At 35.6% G+C, this 22178-nt stretch overlaps 3 protein-coding genes across 3 annotated transcripts in view; 1 reads left to right on the plus strand and 2 right to left on the minus strand.

Moving 5' to 3' along the window:
* LOC111400650 overlaps window positions 1–1323 on the minus strand; it is a 6206-nt gene extending 4883 nt beyond the window's left edge. Inside the window, exons 1-2 of the mRNA XM_023028048.1 lie at window positions 1286–1323; window positions 607–706 (exon numbers count right to left, since the gene is read on the minus strand). Of these exons, the coding sequence (XP_022883816.1) occupies window positions 607–706; window positions 1286–1323 (138 nt within the window). The remainder of the gene's footprint in view (window positions 1–606; window positions 707–1285) is intronic.
* Window positions 1324–5416: 4093 nt separating this feature from the next.
* On the plus strand, window positions 5417–9665 carry LOC111402231 (transcription factor TCP2-like). Its single transcript, XM_023030395.1, has 2 exons — window positions 5417–7010; window positions 9429–9665. The coding sequence occupies exon 1, from the start codon at window positions 5664–5666 to the stop codon at window positions 6993–6995; it is 1332 nt and encodes a 443-aa protein (XP_022886163.1). The 5' UTR covers window positions 5417–5663; the 3' UTR covers window positions 6996–7010; window positions 9429–9665.
* A 1438-nt stretch (window positions 9666–11103) lies between these two features.
* LOC111402232 (F-box protein At5g46170-like) lies at window positions 11104–14355 on the minus strand. The gene is made up of 2 exons (XM_023030396.1): window positions 12820–14355; window positions 11104–11672 (listed from the first exon to the last, which is right to left on the minus strand). The coding sequence occupies exon 1, from the start codon at window positions 14003–14005 to the stop codon at window positions 12848–12850; it is 1158 nt and encodes a 385-aa protein (XP_022886164.1). The 5' UTR covers window positions 14006–14355; the 3' UTR covers window positions 11104–11672; window positions 12820–12847.
* Between the last annotated feature and the right edge of the window lie 7823 nt (window positions 14356–22178).

A 22178-nucleotide genomic window follows, 5' to 3' on the forward strand; every position in this document is an offset into this window, starting at 1 on the left:
TGAGGGCCCCCACCGCCCTGCCCCTAGAATTTTGTGAGGGAGGTAAATCACGGAATGTGCCCCATCAAGTCAGGGAACAAGAGCCACATGTACACTGCGTCTATATGGAGTCCAATTCCATGTTTCAGGAATCGAACCCTACACTACGGGTGGCAGCAAGGCGTGAGATAACATCACTCCTGTCTTTTCCAGTTATGGAGGGTTATGTGAAATGGATTGATGGGAAAATTAATATTTCACTCATCAAAGTCATTGGCAAAATTGAAAAATGTTATTAAGGTCCTTGGGGGCGTGTCTAGACCATTTCTTGGAGTTACTACAATCCCACAAAGTTAAATTATCAAAATCTGCATCTTGAAGTCTCATAATAACTTTCTTTCGTTATAGAATGACTTTTATGTATAATACTTTTTATGTTATCATGTGTGCCAAACATGGTACGTTTGCTATATAATATTGGATAGAACTGAATGGAATTTGAACTTTATTCATGAATAGACTATACGAGTAGGAATTAGAGTTTTCTGTGCTCAAAATCATGAATAAGCTTAATAAAATAGTGTTACGACCCTCTTAGTTGGCAGGTCCTAATAGGAGAGGAGTCACCACACAGGACACTTGTCTGAGCCCACAAGCGCCTGACCCATGTGAATCAGAGGCCACATATAACACCAGCAAGCAGCAATCCCAATGAGTCGAGGCCAAGCTGCAAACGATCTCAATACCAAATCTCCCAATCAATCTTTTGATGTGATTGACGTAATATCTCTGTCACTACTATTACTGTCAACCTATCTAGTCAAGTCCATAGCATCACACTAGGTAATGAGTGATAGTGACAATGACAACCTATTGTTGATTGACGCATGCGATAGAAAGTGGTAACAGCATAGATGGAGCCACATGTCCTTCCATCCAATGGTCATAAATCATATTCTTACACTATAAAAGCTCACACTTAGTGTCATATTACCTTAATTTTAGACTTTCAAAATATATTTCTCTCTGTATACACCTTATACTCAAAATTAACCTCCATTTTCATTATATTGGAGGTTCACGTCAAAAGTCTTCTCACATCTATCTATTTGAATATCAAATTGACTTGATCGTCGGAGTGCGCATGGCAAACTTCACCCCTTGCCTAAGGAGGCCATGTGTGACTAACAGTTTGTTTTAGTGTGCTGAAATAGGCTTGCATAGACGTTAGAGGTATTGAGATCTGTTGACCACGTCAGAGATACATTTTGAGGGGTCAACAAATGGACACATTCGATAAAACTACTGAGAAAGTGAAATTGTACTAGTCAGAACCATGTCCATTATTTATTAGGGTCAATCAATTGCCTCTGCACTGGTTTGAAATTATTGGGATCAAAATACATTAGTAGGAAAATAAGTCGAAATATCTTTCGAATGAGTTTCAACTCTGATAAGGCGATCACACTTCATTCACCTAAACTAGAAATTGATTTAGTAGCTCTTTCTGGTATGTGTGGATGCACACAAAAAACATCCCTTGCTTGAAAATGTATAAAATAGAAGGAAAATACGGTTTCTCAATCTCGGAGCTCATCTTCATCTTCGCAGCAATCCCAATTTCAACTGTGTACTCTGATACTACTTATTGGAAAAAGAATCCCAACATATGTAAACTTGTGTGTGTCATTAAAGCCAAAACAACATAGTGACACATAATTTACACTATAAATAGATGATGAATATCCCAAATCTATTAATCCTATTTGAGTCAAGTTTTCACTCTACTAGCAAGATTTCACAGAAAGGCAAAACGCACATAGATCCACTTGTTACTTGGCCTTGCACATATTATCAAGCAAGTTGGTTCTAAATCCTTAAAGTTGTCCACGGTAGAGTTTGATAAACTGTACCATGATTGATCTATGCAAATTGTGGATCAAATTGTAATAAATCGAGGGTGAGGTTGGCATACTATATTGGGTTAGAGGGAATAAGATTAAGGTGGATTGTATTAACTATCAAGGTGAGTTATATTAATGTGACTGTGGTACTATATCGTATTAAAGAAAAACATATAAATAATAAAAAAAGTTATGAAGAATTTTGTCTAAATTTAAAAGAAAGTAAAATTACCACATTGGGGGTGGGCCCATGTGAATAAAATAGTGCAAAAAAATCCACCCCCTCGAGTGTGTCTTATCTGTATAGATTCTGTCAACTGTCTTCTGTACACGTAGTGGAATTGAAAAAGGGGAAATCAGTTTGTACAGAGATGAGTTTTGCAAAAATGCTACAAATCTCTCACGTTGGGGGTGGGCCTATGTGAATAAAATAGTACCAAAAAAACCCACCCCCTCGACTGTGTCTTATCTGTATAGATTCTGTTAGACATCTTCTGTACACATAACGGGATTGGGAAAAGGGAAAATCAATTTGTACAGAAATGGGTTTGACAAAAAATGCTATAGATCTCTCACATTGGGGGGGGGGGGGGGGGGGGGGGGGGAGAGGGGCGTGTGAATAAAATAGTGCAAAAAAACCCACCCCCTTAGCTATGTCTTATCTGTATAAATTCTGTCAACCGTCTTCTGTACATGTATTGGGATTGGAAAAGGGAAAATCAATTTGTACAGAAAATGCGTTTGACAAAAATGCTACAGATCTCTCACATTGGGGGTGGGGCCCATATGAATAAAATAATGCAAAAAACCCATCCCGTCGACTGGGTCTTATTTGTATAGATTCTGTCAGCCGTCTTTCGTACGCGTAGCGGGATTCTGAAAAACTCTTCAAGTTGCCTATAATATCATGGAGCTTGTCTGGAAATGATTTTTTAGAAATGATTTTTTCTAAATTTATTTTTAATATATATTTTATGTGATTCACAATTCTTTCTATTTTTTAACCATACATTAAAAAAAATATAGTTTTCACTTTGAAAAATTCCTCTCAAACCAACTCTTTATTTTCGAGACTTTGCAAGCACGAAAAAGGAATCATACCTAGAATATCATTAAGCCCTTGTTTGGTGGAGTTTAAAATCAGACATGTAGTAAAATTTGATAAAAGTTTATTAATTGTGCAGTTAAAATGTTGTGAATCCTATGATATATGTCGTTGAAATGAATTATTGATTTTGACTTAAATTACACGAAATAGAGATTAAGGAAAAAAGAAGTAAAAATCTTCTTTGTTGTTCAATTCATGCAATCCGTACCTAACGTACCCTTATGGCGTGTTTAATTTAAGGAGTTAAATAGGATTGAACATTTAAAGCGATTTTATTTTATTTTATTTTTCCTTTTAATAGTATTACATAACATTATTCCTAGTACAATTTTATGAATTATTATGCATATAAAAATCTATAACAAAAATTGAACAAGAACTCAGAAATTTGCTGATACGGTTGAAGGAAACTATGGGATAGGTAAAGCTGTACTTGTTCGAACCTGGTCTATTCTTGGGGTTGATGCACTTCAATTAATTAATTGTACATACATTTGTTGATTAATTTTGTGTGAACACAGTTCAATTCGGCAAATAAATCACTTCACTCCACATATACTGATCAAATAATTGTACTTTTGTAGGTTCCCACTTTGAATATTATGCATATATACTTGTTATTAGGGTTGGGTTAATCCGCTCAGCCCGATCGGTTTGAGTTGGTTTTTTAAGTTCAATTGAATTGGATTGAATTGAAAAAATATTTTTGAGGTTGGGTTGGATTTCGGGTTATGATTTAAAACCCAATCCAACCCGATGAATTAAAAATAATAATATCTAAGATGAAAAAAAAAAAAACCTAAATAAAAACAATATTAAAGATATGAAAAGGACTTATAATTTATAAACGTCCATTTTTTTTATATATAGATTGATTCCTATAAACATAATTTACAAAAGAAATGTTATTTCATAATAAAGTAAAAATTAAGAAGATGATGGTGAAATGAATAAATCCCAAAAAATCGTAGTAATAATAATAATAATAATAATAATAATAATAATAAATACTTCATAAATTTTAAACTTATTTATACATCATTTTCAAAAAGAATTCCTTACATAGGTATTTAAAAAAAAAAAAATCAGAGATTTTCAAGTAATTTCAAACTTTAAAAATTTATCTAAATTTAACAAAAATATAATCGAATCCAACTTTAATTGTATTGAAGCCCAACCCGACCAACCCAAACTTGATCGGGTTGGGTTGGGTTTAAACCATTAATTGGGTTGGGTTGGGTCGACTTTAAATAAAACCGACCATGTTGGGTTGAGTTTGGGTTGGGGAAAAAACCGACTCAATCCATGCCCATCTCTACTTGTCGCATCTGAATTTTATTTTCCCAAAAAATTGAGTTTCTAGTTCAAATTGGTACGTTCAATGAATCATGAAATCGATTGCGATATGTATACAGGGCGTGGCTCACAGGCCCTTTACAAGATGAGTGGCACACTTTTAAAAAAAAATGTCCATATTTAAAGGTTGAGTACGAATCAGGTACATGGAACATAGAGTAGGACCAACCATGCAATTTCTCAATAAATAATTGCATATAAAATGAAATAAATACCATCAGAATAATCTGAAGTGAAAAACTAAGGCCCTGTTCTCTTTACCGTTTTCGGACCGTTTTCTATTTTCGATTTTTCAAAACAGTGAAAACGTGTTCTCTTTTCCATTTTCGAAAACGAATTTTCGAAAACAAAAAAAAAATTTGTGAAGAAAACACAAAACGACTTTTTTGTCGTTTTGAGCGTTTTTTTTTTGGAGGTGGTATGGTGATTCTCAAAATTTAAAAAAAAAATTAAAAATTATTTTATATATATATACTTTTTTATTTTTGAGGTGATCTTGTGGTGATTCTCAAAATTAAAAAAAAAAATTTTTTTTTTTTGAGAAACTAACAAAAAGAACACATTTTCAACAATTTCAAAACAAACACTCAAAACACAAAACTCAAAATGAATTTAAAACTCAAAACACAAAACTGAAACACAAAGAGAACACCCCCTTATTATTTCTCTTTTGGATTTTCTTGCTAGGATATGTATGGTTTGACATTTTTTATAAAAAATTTTCCGAACTTATTTGGCTTTTGCTTTAGATAAAATCGACACTGCAAAAAAGCTAGAGCCACATCCTTTGCTTCTAATCTTTCTTTGTCACAGGACGTGATTTATGGAACTGTAGAAAAAGCCTTTTTTCTCTCTCTCTCTCTTATCCTCTCTCTTAATATATCTGTGTTGTATAAATATGTCATTACAAAATCTCTCTCTCTCTCTCTCTCTCTCTCTCTCTCTCTCTCTTATCCTCTCTCTTAATATATCTGTGTTGTATAAATATGTCATTACAAAATCTCTCTCTCTCTCTCTCTCTCTCTCTCTCTCTCTCTCTCTTCCTCTCTCTTAATATATCTGTGTTGTATAAATATGTCATTACAAAAGCCAAAGTACATCTGTGTAACAAAAGCCAAAGTACATCTGTGTAATCGTCATCAATGTAAAGGATACAGACCCACCACACAACTGCACGCCCACTGGTTAGTGTTTACTCTCTCTCTCTCTCTCTCTCTCTAAATGCTATGCTTGAAATTCAGTCTCCATTAGAACCCAACTCATTTATTGAGTGAAAAAGGGAAACGGGGTTTGAGAAAAGGTATGAGAGTGGTGGCATGGAGGCGGATGAGATTCAAGCTCGTGGGTGTAAGTTTTCAAGGACCAGTAATGGGAGGCTTGATTCAGATAAGCTAGAGCTGACCCGTAAAGATGATGAAGCTGGAGAGCCAAAAAGGGGCATCGGAGTCGATCTAAGTGATGTTGGTGTTGACGGACTTAGAAGGTTTTACGGCTGGTCTTCCTCGAGAATCGTGAGGGTTTCCCGAGTTTCTGGTGGAAAAGATCGGCACAGCAAAGTTCTGACCTCGAAAGGGTTAAAAGACCGCCGTGTACGCCTCTCTGTGAGCACTGCCATTCAATTCTATGATTTGCAGGATCGGCTAGGATATGATCAACCGAGCAAGGCCATAGAGTGGTTGCTGAAGGCGGCGGCCACCTCCATCTCGGAGCTTCCTCCGATTACTACTACATTTCCAGAGAATAATTCCAAGCAACCGACGGAGGAGAATTCCAGCACTGGTGGCGCTGCCGATCATCTCCGGTTTGATTCAGCTGAACTGGAAGTCGACGGCGATCCTAATTACCAACAACGTATGACAACAACGTTGTCCAAATCTCCCGCTTGTAGTAGTACTTCCGAAACCAGCAAGGGTTCTGGGTTGTCACTGTCCAGATCCGAAAACAGGGTCAAAGCTCGGGAGCGTGCTAAGGAGAGAGTAGTAGAGAAGGAGAAAGAGAAAGAGAAAGACAATGAGTCGACCCGTGTTACTCATAAGAACCCTATTTCCCAAACCACTTCTTTCACCGAGCTCTTAAGTGCAGGCATCAATAATGTGAATGGTAATCATCACACTAAAACCACTTGTGGTACAATTAATTACTTTACGAGTGGACTATTAGACCCGGCCATGGCGACTCGGCCAGGGCAGATGCTCACGGGAAGTCCATTATCTCCTCCACTAACAACAGTGTCTTCGCCCTTGTTTAGCTTGGCCGGTGACAACCCCGAGCTCCACCACTTCTCATTTCTCCCGGATCACCTTGTCCAAGTTCTTCCTTCTGCTACTGGACGTAACGAAAACAATAATATTCACAACCAGTACACTCTAGGCTTCACAATGTCGTCGTCTTCTTCTTCTGGCCTTGCCGGATTCAATAGGGGGACCCTTCAGTCCAATTCTTCTACTTTATTTCCTCGCCTGCAAAGGTTTTCATCAATTGATCATGGATCACAAACTTTCTTCACCGGCCCGGTTGCTGCACCTGTGGAGAATCACCACCATTTCCTGGCTGGTTTCGATGCCGGACTCCAGTTGTATCCTGGCAGCAGCGGCGGTGCTCATGGTGGCAGCAGGCATTCCGGCCATGAGACCAAAGGAAAGAACTAGAAGTTGTTCCTGCAGGTAAAAACTTCAACGCCTTAAATTACTGTAAAAATGTTTATTTACTTATGATCTGCATTACATTTGTGCTTATCTGATTCATTATCCACACATGGATTTGAGGGTTTGTATTTAATGTTAACTTTAAGGATTCTTGGTGCCTTCTGGATTGACATGTTCCATTACAATAAACGGACTTTGATTTCTTGGTTTCACAAAAAGTATGGCCATAGGTGCATATATTTTATCAGACATTTCCATTGTGTTGTCTTTTAATGATGTTACATAGATAACTGCGAATAGGGTTGGGCTGATTGTCTCTTTGCTTGGTTCCCTTCTTTCTGACATGTCTATGCAAAGACAAGGTACTTGTCTTTGCGTTAATAGAGACCAGTTTAGCATCGATAGAATAAGCCCTAATACTGGTCTTTTTGCTTGGTTCCCTTCCTTCTGTGTCTCTACTGCCCCCCTTAGATAGGTTAGCAGTAGGAAAACTGTGCCTAAGCTTAACACCTGGCAATGGACGAGTCTAAGCAGCTTCTAGGGTTTGAGTGTCATAGCATGTTTTGGCTAAGCTTATGATGAAATAAGTTTAAAATATATTGTATTTTCATTGGTCAGTGATGAAAATAAATAGTTTATTTTGAAAGTAATTGATAATTTCCTGTCAAAATAGATGATATTCTTTTACAGAATATGCAAGTTAACATAACATATGTAACCAATTCATCTTGTACCAGTTGATCAACGATAGTTGTTCCACTCAAACAACAACAACAATTACTTTAAAACTTGTAATTTCATTCCTAATATAATAAAAAAGAAATTTTATAATGCATCAATATTATAACTAGTGACATCCATAAGTAGGAGCCTTAATTGTGCCTTTTCAATTGATCAAAGGGACTCTAAGTCTTGGAGATTTCCATGTTTATAATTAAATTATCTGGATTGGCATGAGTCTTGATTCCCCGTTTATAATTGTTTTAATACCTTCAAGTTAAAATATATTCACCTTTCTCTGATTTTAGCATGTAGGATGCGTAATTATTACGTTTATCTTTGGTTGTTTGACGGCATTTGAGAAGAGAAATACACTTCCTTTGAATAAGATTACAATGAAATATTTATTTGGCTGTTTGCCTAAAATTATAGGTAACTTATAAGGAGGAGTGGTCCCATGAAACGTGTGGATAATAAATGAATAGTAGTTACGAATGTGTGGTTGAGATTCGTGTTTGACTTTGACGGAAATTATAAGTTTCTTAGTGATTTATCCCAACATAGGCCATTGGCAAGCTAATTTAACTATATACTTCGTTAAGAAGAGATAATTATATCAAAAGATGAAACTTTCATAACTATGTTAAAAGAGTGGGGTATCGTGTGTGTACACAAAAACTGGCGTTGGTTGAACATGGTGTAATCCTATCGCATATGGGGGGTTGGCCCCAAAAGAATGGTGCTTGGAGTGGATTCCTTGCTAGAATTTGAGTGGTATAGGGCTTGATTGCACCCTTCCTATCTGCTATAGTTTTTGGGAGAAATGTTTGTATATACCCATATGACTTAGTGTTTGAGGATTTATTATGGCCCTGTTTGATCCACATTCTTTTCAAAAAATATATTTTTTAACAGTGATTTGACGTCATTCCAATCACGCATTTTTCAATAAAATAATATTACACGCAAATTCAAAATTTTTCCTTATTTTTTAATCACATTTCCCATTAATATACTATTCAAAAATACATTCTTATGGAAATAATATGGCTCAAACAAGGGCTATATTGGATCTTCTAGTAGATATGGTTATATATTAAACGAAATGACAAAAATAATTATTTACGTAGAAAATAAGATTTAATTTAAAATTAAGAGGAGTAAGGCTTGAGATCATGGTATAATTAGCCCCTGTTTGATGGCCATTTTTTGAAAAAATGATGTTTTGAATAGTAATTTTTTAGCAATGTGTGGTTAAAAAAGTTTGGAAAAATTTTGGGTTTATATGCAAAATATTTTATTATGTAAATATGTGGTTGAAATAGAGTACAAGAATCAAACAATTTCATTTTAAAGGGAGACAAATAGGGGCATAAGGTGAGACAAAATTAATAAACCCAGAAAAGTTTTTTGAAACAAGATTGTGCTTAAAAGTAAATTTGATGTACTTCTAAGATTAGTAATATATTTCTTGCTTGCTTTTTTATCTTCTTTCCTTTTTTGGCCAAGGGAATTTCTTAATGTTAAACCTTTGCAATCTTACTGCTTTGATTAACTTCCTAGTGGAAATCAGTTGAATTTTTTGTCTACTCAACTTATGAAAATTTTACTTATGGTCTGTCCTCTAAGTTGGACTGTTTGTTATTGGTATTTAGAAAGAAAAATAAGATAAAATGTTGTCAATATGTTGTATAATCTTAAACGATGTTGATGCAGGCAAGTCAAGACGAGAAGTTGCCACAAGTCCCTGCTGGAGCATTCCTTCTTTGCAGCTGACTTTATGTTGTTATTGCATGTCTAAAATTATTACCACAATTGTCCATTGTCAAGTTATTCTACTGGCATTCACGAATTTAGGTTTATTTGTTGATTAGGTGCCAGTTTATGCGTGTGACGAGAGAGCGTGTAGTGATTGCAAGTTTTTGTTTTTAGAACATTTGTTTGTGTTTTGAACTCCTTGTTATCATCGTTTTGAAAAAATGATCATTCTAGTGGTACATCACCATGTACCGATGGGTGTCCATCGCCCCCCTATTGGAGGGGCGTACGTGGGCCACAGGCACCCCTCTAATAGGGGGGCTCCGGGTGGACCATTATAGACAACCCTTCGGTACCCCTCTAGGTACCACTAGAATAATCCAAAAAGGATTATCCAAAAAAAACAAACACTGAATCAGTTGTATGAACAAATCCAAATCTTCTTTTTTAAGGTATTTGGCCCTAATTTTTAAAATTTATTTTTCTCCAAATTCATTTTCTACCACACATGTTATGAAATCCACTATTTTTATTTATTTTTCAATCATATATTTCCCCTTTTATCAAAATTTACAAAAATTTTGATTTTTAGCCTAACCAAATAGGGGCTAAGTTATTTTCAGCTTTCTTTTAGTACCATTGTATTTGTTTTCATTTTCTTAAAGATTACCTTCTTCTTCTTTATTTATTTATTTTTCTTTTCCGAATATTGAGGAGGTTGACCTAGTTTTCAAGGCAAACTCTATAACTTCGTATTCTTTTTAATAATCATATCCAATACTCACCAGTCGATTGCCAATCTCGGTATGAAACTGTGAACATTTTGGAGAGACTAGTTCAGCTAGTTAGGCCTTCATAAAACTGCCATGATTGTTCCAATCCACAGGCCATAGCGGGAAAATCTGAACGTAACTTTTCAGAACCTGGAAACATCATCTTTAACAACCCATGCAGCATTAGTCGTAAAGTTCAATGCACGTAACTCAAAGACTACAACGCAGAACTCAACACTAGCCAATTGTCCTTGAATAAGGCTATTCATACACTGATGATCATCGCCAGTTTCGGGGCCACAGACTTCCATGATGATCATCACGTAGAGGAAATGAGGAGATAATCTTATAAAGGAAAATCTTGAGGCTGAAACTCGTACAATTTTTCAAGCAATAATGTTATCTAGCATTAATCTAGATGACCACTTAATAGGTTCAATTAAATGAATAACGAGACATTAAATTTAAATAAATCTATCTTTATTGTCATACAAGTGTCACCTAGACTCATCCTCGATATCAATGGAGTTGAAAAACAGTATTCTTTTTCAAAATTCGAGAACTTGTCTCCTCACTCACCAATGTTTATGGGTATGTGAACCACATCACACCACACGAACAATCCACAACTTTTTTTCCTGAGAAAGCCCATGTCTTTGTTTGCTGTCATGCTGAAGAAACATGCAATGTACACCATGGTCACAAGGACTGTGTCTTGAGAACATGTTTCTGAAAGACAATGCCAATTAAGGATGAATCTTATTCTGCTTCGAACACTAATGATACCATCACCAGATCTAACCATTCAAGGTGTCACTAAAAAGCCCAACAATTTCACAAGTAATGGAATGGCGAAAATCTATACTGGGTAACCCTGCTCAAACATATAAAAATCTCGATGCATTCATTTTCAGCACGTGGCAAATACCTACCAGAATCCTCCCCAAAGAGAAAGTCGAGAAATTCCTTTTACATAAGATGTCTGCCATATTTACATATTCATCAAGTCAGCGATCAACTAATACCAGTACATCAATACAAAGCTGAAATGTCCGATACGATGCTCAATGAAACTTTAAAGGGACATCACATTAGCAAGGATCTCGATAACTAAAATATTCACAGATATGTAACTAGTAAGGTAGATGACGGACTTGTTGGCACAAGGCTTTTACAACATAATCCAGAAGCATTTTGGTCACTCCCAGAAGCAAATGCATCCATCAATTCAAACTCTGACCTTATGCGGACGGGTTTATGGCTCATAATCAACAAATGGCCAGCATTTCATTTGTAATAGAAATCAAAATTATCCTCTGTTGGTTACTCATTCATAGCACGATTTGATCAATACAAATTTGAGTTTTTCCTGCCTCTCGGAATATGTATATCCTACTCCTTGAAAGCCAAACTTCATTTTTGGAAAGACCTAGGAGCACCAGAAGATGAATTCAGAACTACCATATGAAACAATTTTCCGGTTAACAAAAACGACCGATAAATAGTAGTATAAAATGCAACATGAAATGGATCCAGCAGTGTCAAAGCTAGAATGTGTAAAAATGCAAAATGAAAAGCACTGACCCTGGTTCAACAAATAGAGACGACCATTTGAAGCATTTTTTCCAATACAACTTACACAATAAAATGCACATTATATGTATGCAAGATAGAAGATATATGGTCATGGTACATATTCTACACGTGAGTTTTCATGTTCCCTACAACAGCGAAAGAAACAATAAATAAAACGTCCAGGATGTACATAATAGAGATACAACATGCCCAGTAATCAAACGTTCCAAGAGAATTGTCTGATCAGAGAAGCACGCAAAATTTATGTTTGATAGCTTGATCTTTGGTCAATATAGCTATAATAATGGCTTACACTGATCATGATAATAAAGTTCAGTAATTGTTTGTGTAGTTACCCATCTAAGTAATGGTTACTTCATTATTCAAAACAATATCAAATCCCCCTTCAACTTTTAGATTAAAGAAAGCATAGCACTTCCACTTAAACCAGCCAAAAAGGAATAAAGTGTAACTAAATTCAAAGGCGAAAATTATGTACACCAAAGAACTTTTTATTGAATGCAAACGCTTCTTTCTGTTATTGCAAAAAAGAGCACCATAAATATATCTAAAACACTATTTATGACAATGGGAACCCCATCCAAATTATAGACGTCGGCTATCAAAATTCTATTAATGAATTCATTAGTCCATAGGCAAAGCTAAACGACAAGAAACATACAATCGCCATAAAATGTAGATCATAAAATCAGAAAAATGTTGATGAAAAATTTGCGACAGGGTGATCAAGGTGAAAAGTCCAGTTGCGCCCTTAGCAATAAATAAAACTAAATTGACTGAACAAATTTACACGTGATTCAGACACAACGTCAACTTCTCAGAATCTGTACAATAAAAGAAAGTGAAATAATACCAACTATGCTCTCCAATGTGAAATCCCAAAGAGTTTATACATGGCTTTTATTACATAAGAAATCACACAAATAAATAGATTATTAAACCAATTAAAAATTTACACTAAGTACTATGAAAGGCATTACCTCAGACTTATTTACCGAATCCCAATTTTCAGAACGAGTTCATTTCCAGACAATAAGTCCTCCCCTTCACCAACATCCTCGCGGCTGTCCCATACGGCTCCTCAAAAGCCGACACAACCCAATTGCCTTCTGACCCCACCACCTCCTTCAGCTGCTCACTAGGCCTGATGGCCACTAAAGTTGCTCCTTTCAGTACCATCCCATTGGGCAATTCCAAATGGGGAGCATACCACAACCACATGTTCAGAGCTGGAACCAGAGTCCTCTTGGAAGCCGAGGAGACCGATAAAGGTTTCACCCTCAGCTCCTCCAACTGCTCTTCATTCATAGACAACACTCCCTGCCCATCTGCATCTGTCAAAACCAAGGTCTTCAGCGTCTTGTGCTCCGCTATTATTGGTTGAAGGAGATAATGCCTAGCAGAGGCCGCAATCAAGGAGCTTATTGTCCACACTACGCGTAATTTCAAGCCCTCATTTGTGTAAAATGATTCGGGTAAGCTCCCATTATCATTTTCAGCTCCAACGTCATTCCCATTAGCATCATTATTAACACTACAAGAACCAGAAAATTCGTAACTTTTTGCAGTCTGACTTACACTGGAGGCTCCAAGAATGACGCAATTATCCAGTGTGGACCCAAAATCCGCCTTCCACTTGAGCAAAGTGCCTTCATCAATCCCAAGCTCCCCGACAGGTAATTCAATTCTGAGAAGCTTAATTTCGTTAAAATTCTTTAAGACCTGCGTAGGAGAATGGTGAGTCACGCCGTTCAGGTCGGAAGCAAGGTTCAAATCTTCCGAATTTGATGAAAGTGAGTGGCAACGGGGCGAGGAAGTAATAAGCTGGGTTAATGACTGAAGCGGCTTAAACAGACCAGAGAAGACGAAGCGAAAAAGAGAGGAGAAAGGGTTGCGGGACTTATCGGAGGCAGAGGAGCCAGCCGAGGTAGCAGCTGAGGAGGCAGGATCTTCGTCGGAGATGACGCAATCAACCCGGACGATGACATTATCCACCTGCGGAACGAGCGAGTGGAATCGCTTAGAAACGACGCCGCAACGGCCCAGTGTCTTGACATCTCCAATTCTATTGAAGATCAAGAGAATAAGAGAATCAGGTAGCCTGTCGAAGATATCGATCGGTTCTGGATAACTCTTGCCGCTCAGATCTAGCCGCATCGAATCCATCCTCACAACTCCTGTATATACATCCGTACGTATAAATGAATATTATACAACTATAGATGTGTAATTATCAGTGGATTCTATGAGAAATTATGCATCTGAGAAAAATCATGGGTGTGGAGAGATTCTTAATTTTTTAGACAAAGATCTCAGCTTTGAACAATAGAAAAAAGAATCTTGATTGTTTCTTGGGTGGCGGGACGGCAGAGGAAGAGGAGGAAAATAGTGGCCGATACAGACACACAGCCCCCTTCTCTTTGTGTATTGTGAGACAGAGTATCGAGAGGGGGATAAAATGTGAGTAGAGAAACAGGAATGGAGAATGAAAAATTAGGGCTTGACGCTTGAGTTTACAGTTAGGGTATAATTTCTTACTATTTGTATTTTCAAATGGTAAACTAATTCCTTACAGCAATCATGCTACATAGATGTCATGGCTAACAGATTACTCGACATAATGTCACATAATTACATATCATTAAATTGTTTAAAATATAGTCAATTTTTTCAATTAATTACATTTTGCAACACTTATTATTAGGGGTGGCAAATGGGTTGAGGGGCTCGTTAGTTCGCCCGCTCGGCTTGTGAAAACGAAGCTCGTGGGCGACTCGGGCTCGTAAAAACACTTGCCCGAGTGCGAGCCGAGCGGATCGGGTCGGTGGGTGAGCCGCTCAGCTCACACAAAAAACGAGCCGCTCGCGACGAGCCCGCGAACGAGCCACGAGCCAAACGAACCCACCAGCCCAAGCTCGTGGGTTCGTATGAAATATGACCGAAGAAATGTGACCGTTTCAATCTCCCATTTATTTATTTATTTATTTATTTTTCTGCTTTTTGACCGTTAACGGTCACTGAATTTTTTCAGTGATCGTTTTGGTCCTTATATATATATATTTTTTTTCTTTCTTTTCTTCTATAAATAGTGGCATTTAGCCACAAATTTTTTTACAATTTTCTGAACTCTCAATTATCTTTCTCTCAACTTTCTTGTATTGTGTTGATAACTTGCAATTTTTATATACAATTTATACAATATCCAATTCTCATTTCTCAGTTCTCACTATATTTATTGAAATTTCATCCAATTTTCATTTCTCACTACATTTATACAATTATTCTTCTACTAGTTATTACTTATTATAACTAAACAAATGGATCCACGCTCATTTGTTGAAAACTTGTTCGGCGTGGGAGGAAACGAATCGCCTATGACACCGCAAAGTCAATTTCAGAATCAATTTGAAGGTCTAAATGACATACCCCTACCTGAAAATATTCCAGATTTGGATCTTTATCATCATGTAAGCGGCAATCCAAATTATCCAATTAATTTGGATGATGTTGACATTCCCGAAGAGGAACGGGATCAAAAAGAAGAGGCTGAATTAAACATTCCTGATGCGAGGGGAAAGCGAAAGGGGAAAAAAAAGCAAAATACTGGGATCACTTTAAGTTGATTTCAACGAAAAAAATCGTCAATGGAGTCCAAAAATCCAAAGCAGTAACTAAATACTGGCAACAAAGATTAGCATGGCAAAGAGGAATTGGTACCACCCATCTCAACCGTCATTACAAAATATATGTGGCCAAACACGGACTTATTCCAGATTGTTAAACACAATTGCAATTTGGCAATCCAGATGCCGGTGGTTCTACTGTACCACTATCCACATGGGTGTATTCGGAGGAGAAAGCTCGAACCGGAATGGTGAAACTTGTTGCTAGTACTGAGTTGCGTTTGGCATTAATTGACAACCAACACTACGTCTTATATGTGAAAGAATATCTGTAGCCAAGGTACGTTGGGGTAAGTCGAAGCACTCTTCGTTCGGATACAATACAATATTTTACTTCAACAAAACAACAATTAATTATAGATTTACAAAAATATGGGGGTGTCATAACTTTAACTTCAGATATATAGGAAGAGATTAATAAAAGAGCATATATAGCTGCAACTGCATATTATATAGACCCACTTTGGTACATATATAAAAAAATTATTATTTTTAGAATTATTGAGTTTCTTCACAACACTAATAATATATTTAATGATGTTATTAGTATTGTTAGAAAATATCATTGCGAAGGTAAAATTCATTCATTTACTTTCGATAATGCTAGTGTTAATAAAGTAGTTGTTGAAAAATTGCATAGGGTACTACAACCTGATTTTGGTGGGTATTTGTTTCATATTCGTCGTGTATGTCATATTTTGAATTTAATTGTTCAAGATGGTTTAAAATATATAAAGGATGAATTTCAAAATATTAGGAACGTATTAATATATATCACAATCTCTCAAAGTAGAAAACAAGTATTTGAGGATTATTGTGCCGAAATAGGAGTGCAAACTGCTAAAATATTTGTTAGCGACTTAGGTCATTGGTGGAACTTTACTTACTTGTTATTAAAGTCATGTGAAGGTTTTGAACATTTAATAACTGACTTTTATAATAATAGACATGTCAGAAGTGATGACGAGGTTATGTTGACTGAACGTAATTGGTATTTAGCTTTGAAAGTTAAAAATTTTTTGACATCTTTTTATGAAATTACTAAGATTTTATTAGGTGTTTACTATTCCACCAGCTGTATGGTGCTTGAACGTCTTTATATAATTGTAAGAACATTTCATAAATACGGAAATGACCATGATTTTAGTGAAATTATAATTGCTATGGAATTAAAATTTAGAAAATATTGGGAAGATTTGCCTATGTTATTTCATTTAGCATGCGTGATGGACCCTCGATATAATTTATCGAGAACTAAATATATAATTGATCAAATTTCAAACGCCTTAACATTTGATACACCTATCACATATAGAAATTTAGAACAAACATTATGTGAAATGTATGAATTATATGCGAACCGAATAGGTACCAATATTAGTCGGGTACCATCTGCACCTACTCGTTCCACTGAAATTGAAGAAGAAGATGCGGAAATATTTAATTTATTTCAAGGCATTAATTCGTATAAATTTGATTCATCTGCAATGTGTTCATCTACTACCCCTGCCACTGTCATGTCATCGCCATCTGTATCTCATTCTCATTATACATCTACGGGCTCAAGCCATAATGCATTGCCTGCTGAATTAATTGATTATTTCAACCAGAATATGCCAACAGATAAAACAATTAAAAAAGTTCAGACGAAGTAATTGAATTTTAGCAAAGGTATGAACGACGTTGGCCAGTTATATCTGCGATTGCAAAAGATCTGCTATACCTCCGGTTAGCACTGTTACGTCGGAGTCTGCTTTTAGTGCAGGTAAAAGAGTTTTGAGCGAGGTCACGAGCCAACTGAAAGAAAATATTTTAGAAGTGTTAATGTGCTTTAAGGATTAACAGGACACTCATTTTCGACTACAAGATAAGTATGCCGAAATTGCATGTCGTCAAGTAAGTGATATTTGATTTAATTATATTGATAAAACTTTTCTTTTCTTATCGTTACTTTTAATTTTCTTTAAAAAATTATACACGCTACAAAAAATTGTTCATGTACAATTTTTAACTCCGCTTACTGAAAATTTAAATAGTCGGTCCCAAACCCGGATAAAAGAGAATGATTTATATTTTATCGATTTTAAAAAGAAAAATAAAAAAATAAAGTTTTCATATTTATTTTTTCTATCTCTTTTAGTTAAAAAAATTACTTTTTTATTTTTCAAATTACCTCTTTGTTCTCCAAAAAAAAAAAAATAAAAAACGACGTCTACTCGCAAGCCGGGCTCGGCTCGGCCCACGAGCTACCCACAAGCCGCGAGCTTGTGGGCCGAGCCGAGCTCGCCCTTTCATGCCGGCTCGACCCATTGACATTCCTACTTATTATGTCAAAAAATATGTGACATAATGGTTGACATTATATCAAGTAATATATTAGCCATCATTTCTATGTAGCATAATTGTACAAAAACAAAAAATCTATTTACATCTTTCATATTTTTTTATTGGGTAATTAGCACAAAATGTCTTTACCTTTCAATATTATCTTGTAAAAATATATTTACGTCTTTCATATTTTTCTTATTTCAACGTTCCATTGCAGAAAACATCATTTTCACCATTTTTAATGTAAAATGATCAAAATACCCTCTCATTTAAATAAAACAAAACCAAAAAAAAAGAAAATAATAATAAAGAATAAATTACAATCTTACTCCTAAATGTTTTAAAAGTGCAAGTGAGTCCAAATAATTATTAAAATGTCTAATAGCACAAAACGTTCCTATATTTGGCCTATAGTGTGCAAAACATTCCTACGTTTCAAATTAGTGAAAATGACGTTTTCTACAATAAAACATAGAAATAGGGATGAAAAAGCAAAAAAATTGAAACGCAAGAACGTTTTCCTCAAGAAGTGTCAAACGTAGGGATTTTTTGCTATTAGGCCTTATTAAAAATTAAAAAAAAAAAAACTCTCTCTCTTTATCTCTCTCTTCTCTTTTTCTCCAAATGTGTCAGCTACCTTGGAAGCCAAAAAACACTAGCAAACCCCCACCCAAACTATTGGTCCATCATACCACCGAAAAGCCCTCACTTCACTCTACACATACGATCCATCATCCAATCTTAAAACCTTAATGCCAATATATTTATTTGGAATCGCAAGCCAAAATACCTAACTTGCGAATGCAAATACTGGCAACATCACCTGTTTCAAAGAGACCCATGTAATTTCCAACATACCAATTAAATATACTCACCAGGGCACCTCTCTTCATGGTCTTAAAATATCAACAGATGGTTCAACGGTTTGGGCGATGATTGGTTGGAGTTTTTTCACCTCTAACGTGGCAGTCTCATTTGAAGAAGAAAAGAAGAAAGAGAGAGAGAGAGTTTTTTTTTTTTAATATTTTAATAAGGCCTAGTAGCACAAAATGTCTTTACGTTTGACACTTCTTGCAAAAAACGTCCCTACGATTTTTGATTTTTTTTTTTTTGCATTTTCTTTCCTATTTCTACATTTCATTGCGGTGAAGGACCCACGATGATGACGGAACGACCTAAATAATCAACCCGTTTCCCTAGCAGATGTTGTCGTACAAATTCCACCAATTTCGGATCCTGATACAGTTGATTCATATAGTGGTCGAGAAGTTGGTTTTTATTTTTCTTGTGATGGACCTGGAAGAGGGGGTACATGTTAATTAGTTTTCACTTCTTCTCTTCAGTGCGGGGTAGAGTAGTTTGGTAGCTTGCAAAACTTCATTTTCATCAATTTGAAACATATGGGCGTTTTGCACACTATAGGCCAAACGTAAAGACGTTTTGTGCTATTATACTTTTTAATAATTATTTGGATTTACTTGCACTTTTTAAAACATTTATGAGTAAGATTGTAATTTATTCTTTATTTTTCTTTTCTTTTTTTGGTTTTATTTAAATGGGAGGGTAATTTGGTCATTTTACATTAAAAATGCTGAAAATGACGCTTTCTGCAATGAAATGTTGAAGTAAGGGCGAAAATGCCAAAAAAATGAAAGGTATGGACGTTTTTACACAATAACGTTGAAAGATAGAGATCTTTTGTGCTAATTACCTATTTTTCTTTCTTGGTGAAGGGGGTGTTGAGTTGTATGAGATTGAAAAATAATTGCAAAATATAATTTCTATGTGAACTCCACCAATAAAGAAAGTAGTGGTTGATTATACTTTTGTTGGAATTTAGTGGATGAAACCAGATTAGCGCATACTGTATATGTCTTTTAGATATCGGATTTAAGTATACCATATATGCAATATATTGTATTTGCAGGTAACTTATCGTATTTACAGCCTACCATACTTGTAGGCAACTTACCGTATTTGTAGCGTACTGTATATGCTGCCTATCTTATATGCATTTGACCGTATTTGCACATATTTTTTTTACCCTTTTCATATGTATCGTATTTTCACTTACACATAGAAATATCGTATATGTAACTTATATATACCGTATTACATTTACCAACTGTTAGCAAGAAAATTCAGATATTTTTTTTTCTTTTTCGATGTTTGTTTCTAATATAAATATAACAAACAAGTAAACTGTAAAATATATGAATCAAGTAAATTGCAAACGTGTAAATCGCTAAATAAATAAATCTGCAAAAATAAATTGCAAAGGTATAATTGCAAACTAAATAAATAGCAGATAAATTTTCAACCCGAGGCCTATGCAAACACAATTTCCTTGAAACAGATTCGCCCCTCATCATTGGTGTTTGAGATCTAATCCGAGTGTCTGTTTCCCAGGATACAATGGTAAAACTCGTAAAATCTGAGCACCACAGATACTACTTTGGCGAACTGATCTCACGTCTGAACAATATCACCACCCAGACGAAAACTGTATATGCAGACATAATAATATGCAGATGACCGAACGGTGTAATTTCGTGTGTTTTCTGACAGAGAGGTTTTCGTATGTGATGGAACTACTGGAAAAATGATCTTTAATATAAGTTTAAATCTGCTTATTAACTCCATAGCAATAAATATTGGAGTTGTTTCAATTTCTGGGAGTTTTGGCAGTTTTCGAAAGCTTAAAGGTCGGTTGGAGAAAGCAAAAAATTGAAAAACGTGGACACTCCAAACAGGCTAATTTTTCCTCTGCTCAGTCCGATATTCGTGTATTTAGATCATGCCCACACACAAATTTAAGGTTCGAAAGCTATTTCGGTCCATGATTTGCACCCCCTGCGCGTGCACGTGAGAGAACATCTATGCTACACATGATTATACTGTTCCAATGTGCAACAATATTTAAAGTGATTCTTGTTTTCTTATTTTTCCTATGTGAGACAAACTCATTTTTCTCACATAAACCATCTTCCAATGGTCAACTTTGAGTTCCAATTTTTCATTCACCTAAACTTCATTTTTGGCAAGTAAACATATAATTTCGATGCTCTCACGAAGGAGAATATGGATCAACTTTGATTTTCCAAATTGGACCAATGGGTCCCACCGAAAAGTGTGCCAAAATTGATCCATTTACTCATATTTTCCAACAATCCCCCACATGAATGAAAATTGGGAAAGACATGAGACCGTGAGACACAAGACTTGGTGATAAAGTTCAAGGGTTGAAGTCTGTATAGGATAGGTAAGTATTATCCTTTGAACATTCTCTTGTGAAAACATATTTACTTTACTAGCTGACCAGTAGATATGTTATCCTTGAAATGTTCTATAATTTATGTAAACGATGATATACTCCACACAGGATTCTTCCTAACACAATTCAGTTATCATTATTATATTCGTTTTGGCCATGAACATATGTCTGGTTCTGTTAGAGTTCTTAAGAATTGAGCCCCACACAATTCTCTTAGAAGTGACCCCACTTCTCTCTCACATAAGCGATTTCTTATTACAAGTAACCTACATTACTTGGCTCGATTTTCGACGCATAAGAATCATTAAAAGCCTATTGTTTATCCTTCATCCTTACGGGCATCACTGTTACATCATAGGAATGGACAGGAGGTAACACCCCACAATGATTTTATTAAGTCTTTACAATTAGGTTGTCCCTTTGAACCTAGATCTTGGGATCTCCAATCAACTAGGTTGTGTTTCCTTTGTAATGACTTATCCATTCAAGGGCTTAAATCTCATTTCTTTCGATGATTTTCCAACTAACTCTTTATTTAACCTTTTGGTTAGTAGATCCGCAATGTAATCTTTTGACCTTACATAGTCAATAGTGATAAGTCCAGTTGAGAGTAGTTGTCTTATGGTATTGTGTTTACGACGTATATGTTTAGACTTACCATTGTACATATTACTCTGTGTCCTTCCTTTTGCTGATTGACTGTCACAATATATACAAATTGATGGCACAAGTTTTGACCATCTTGGAATATTCTTTAAGAAGTTACGCAACTATTCGGCCTCTTCATCACATTTATCTAGAGCTATAAACTCATATTCCATCGTAGATTTGACTATAACTATTCGCTTAGAGAATTTCCACAATAAGCAATACCTCCTAATGTGAACACAAATCCATTAGTGGATTTTGAGTTTTTTATATTAGATATCCAATTAGCATCACTGTATCCTTCAATGATCGCTGAATATCTAGTATAATGTAGTCCACAGTCACGAATATATCTTAAATACCTTAGTACTCTTACTATTCCTTTCCAGTGATCAGCTCCTGGATT

Source organism: Olea europaea, chromosome 10 (genome assembly GCF_002742605.1).
Source record: "Olea europaea var. sylvestris chromosome 10, O_europaea_v1, whole genome shotgun sequence".
Classification (NCBI taxonomy): Eukaryota; Viridiplantae; Streptophyta; class Magnoliopsida; order Lamiales; family Oleaceae; genus Olea; species Olea europaea.

Excerpts from the sequence above, each read along its gene's own strand:
- LOC111402231 (XM_023030395.1), top strand. The coding sequence starts at position 5,664 with ATGGAGGCGGATGAGATTCAAGCTCGTGGGTGTAAGTTTTCAAGGACC.
- LOC111402232 (XM_023030396.1), bottom strand. The coding sequence starts at position 14,005 with ATGGATTCGATGCGGCTAGATCTGAGCGGCAAGAGTTATCCAGAACCG.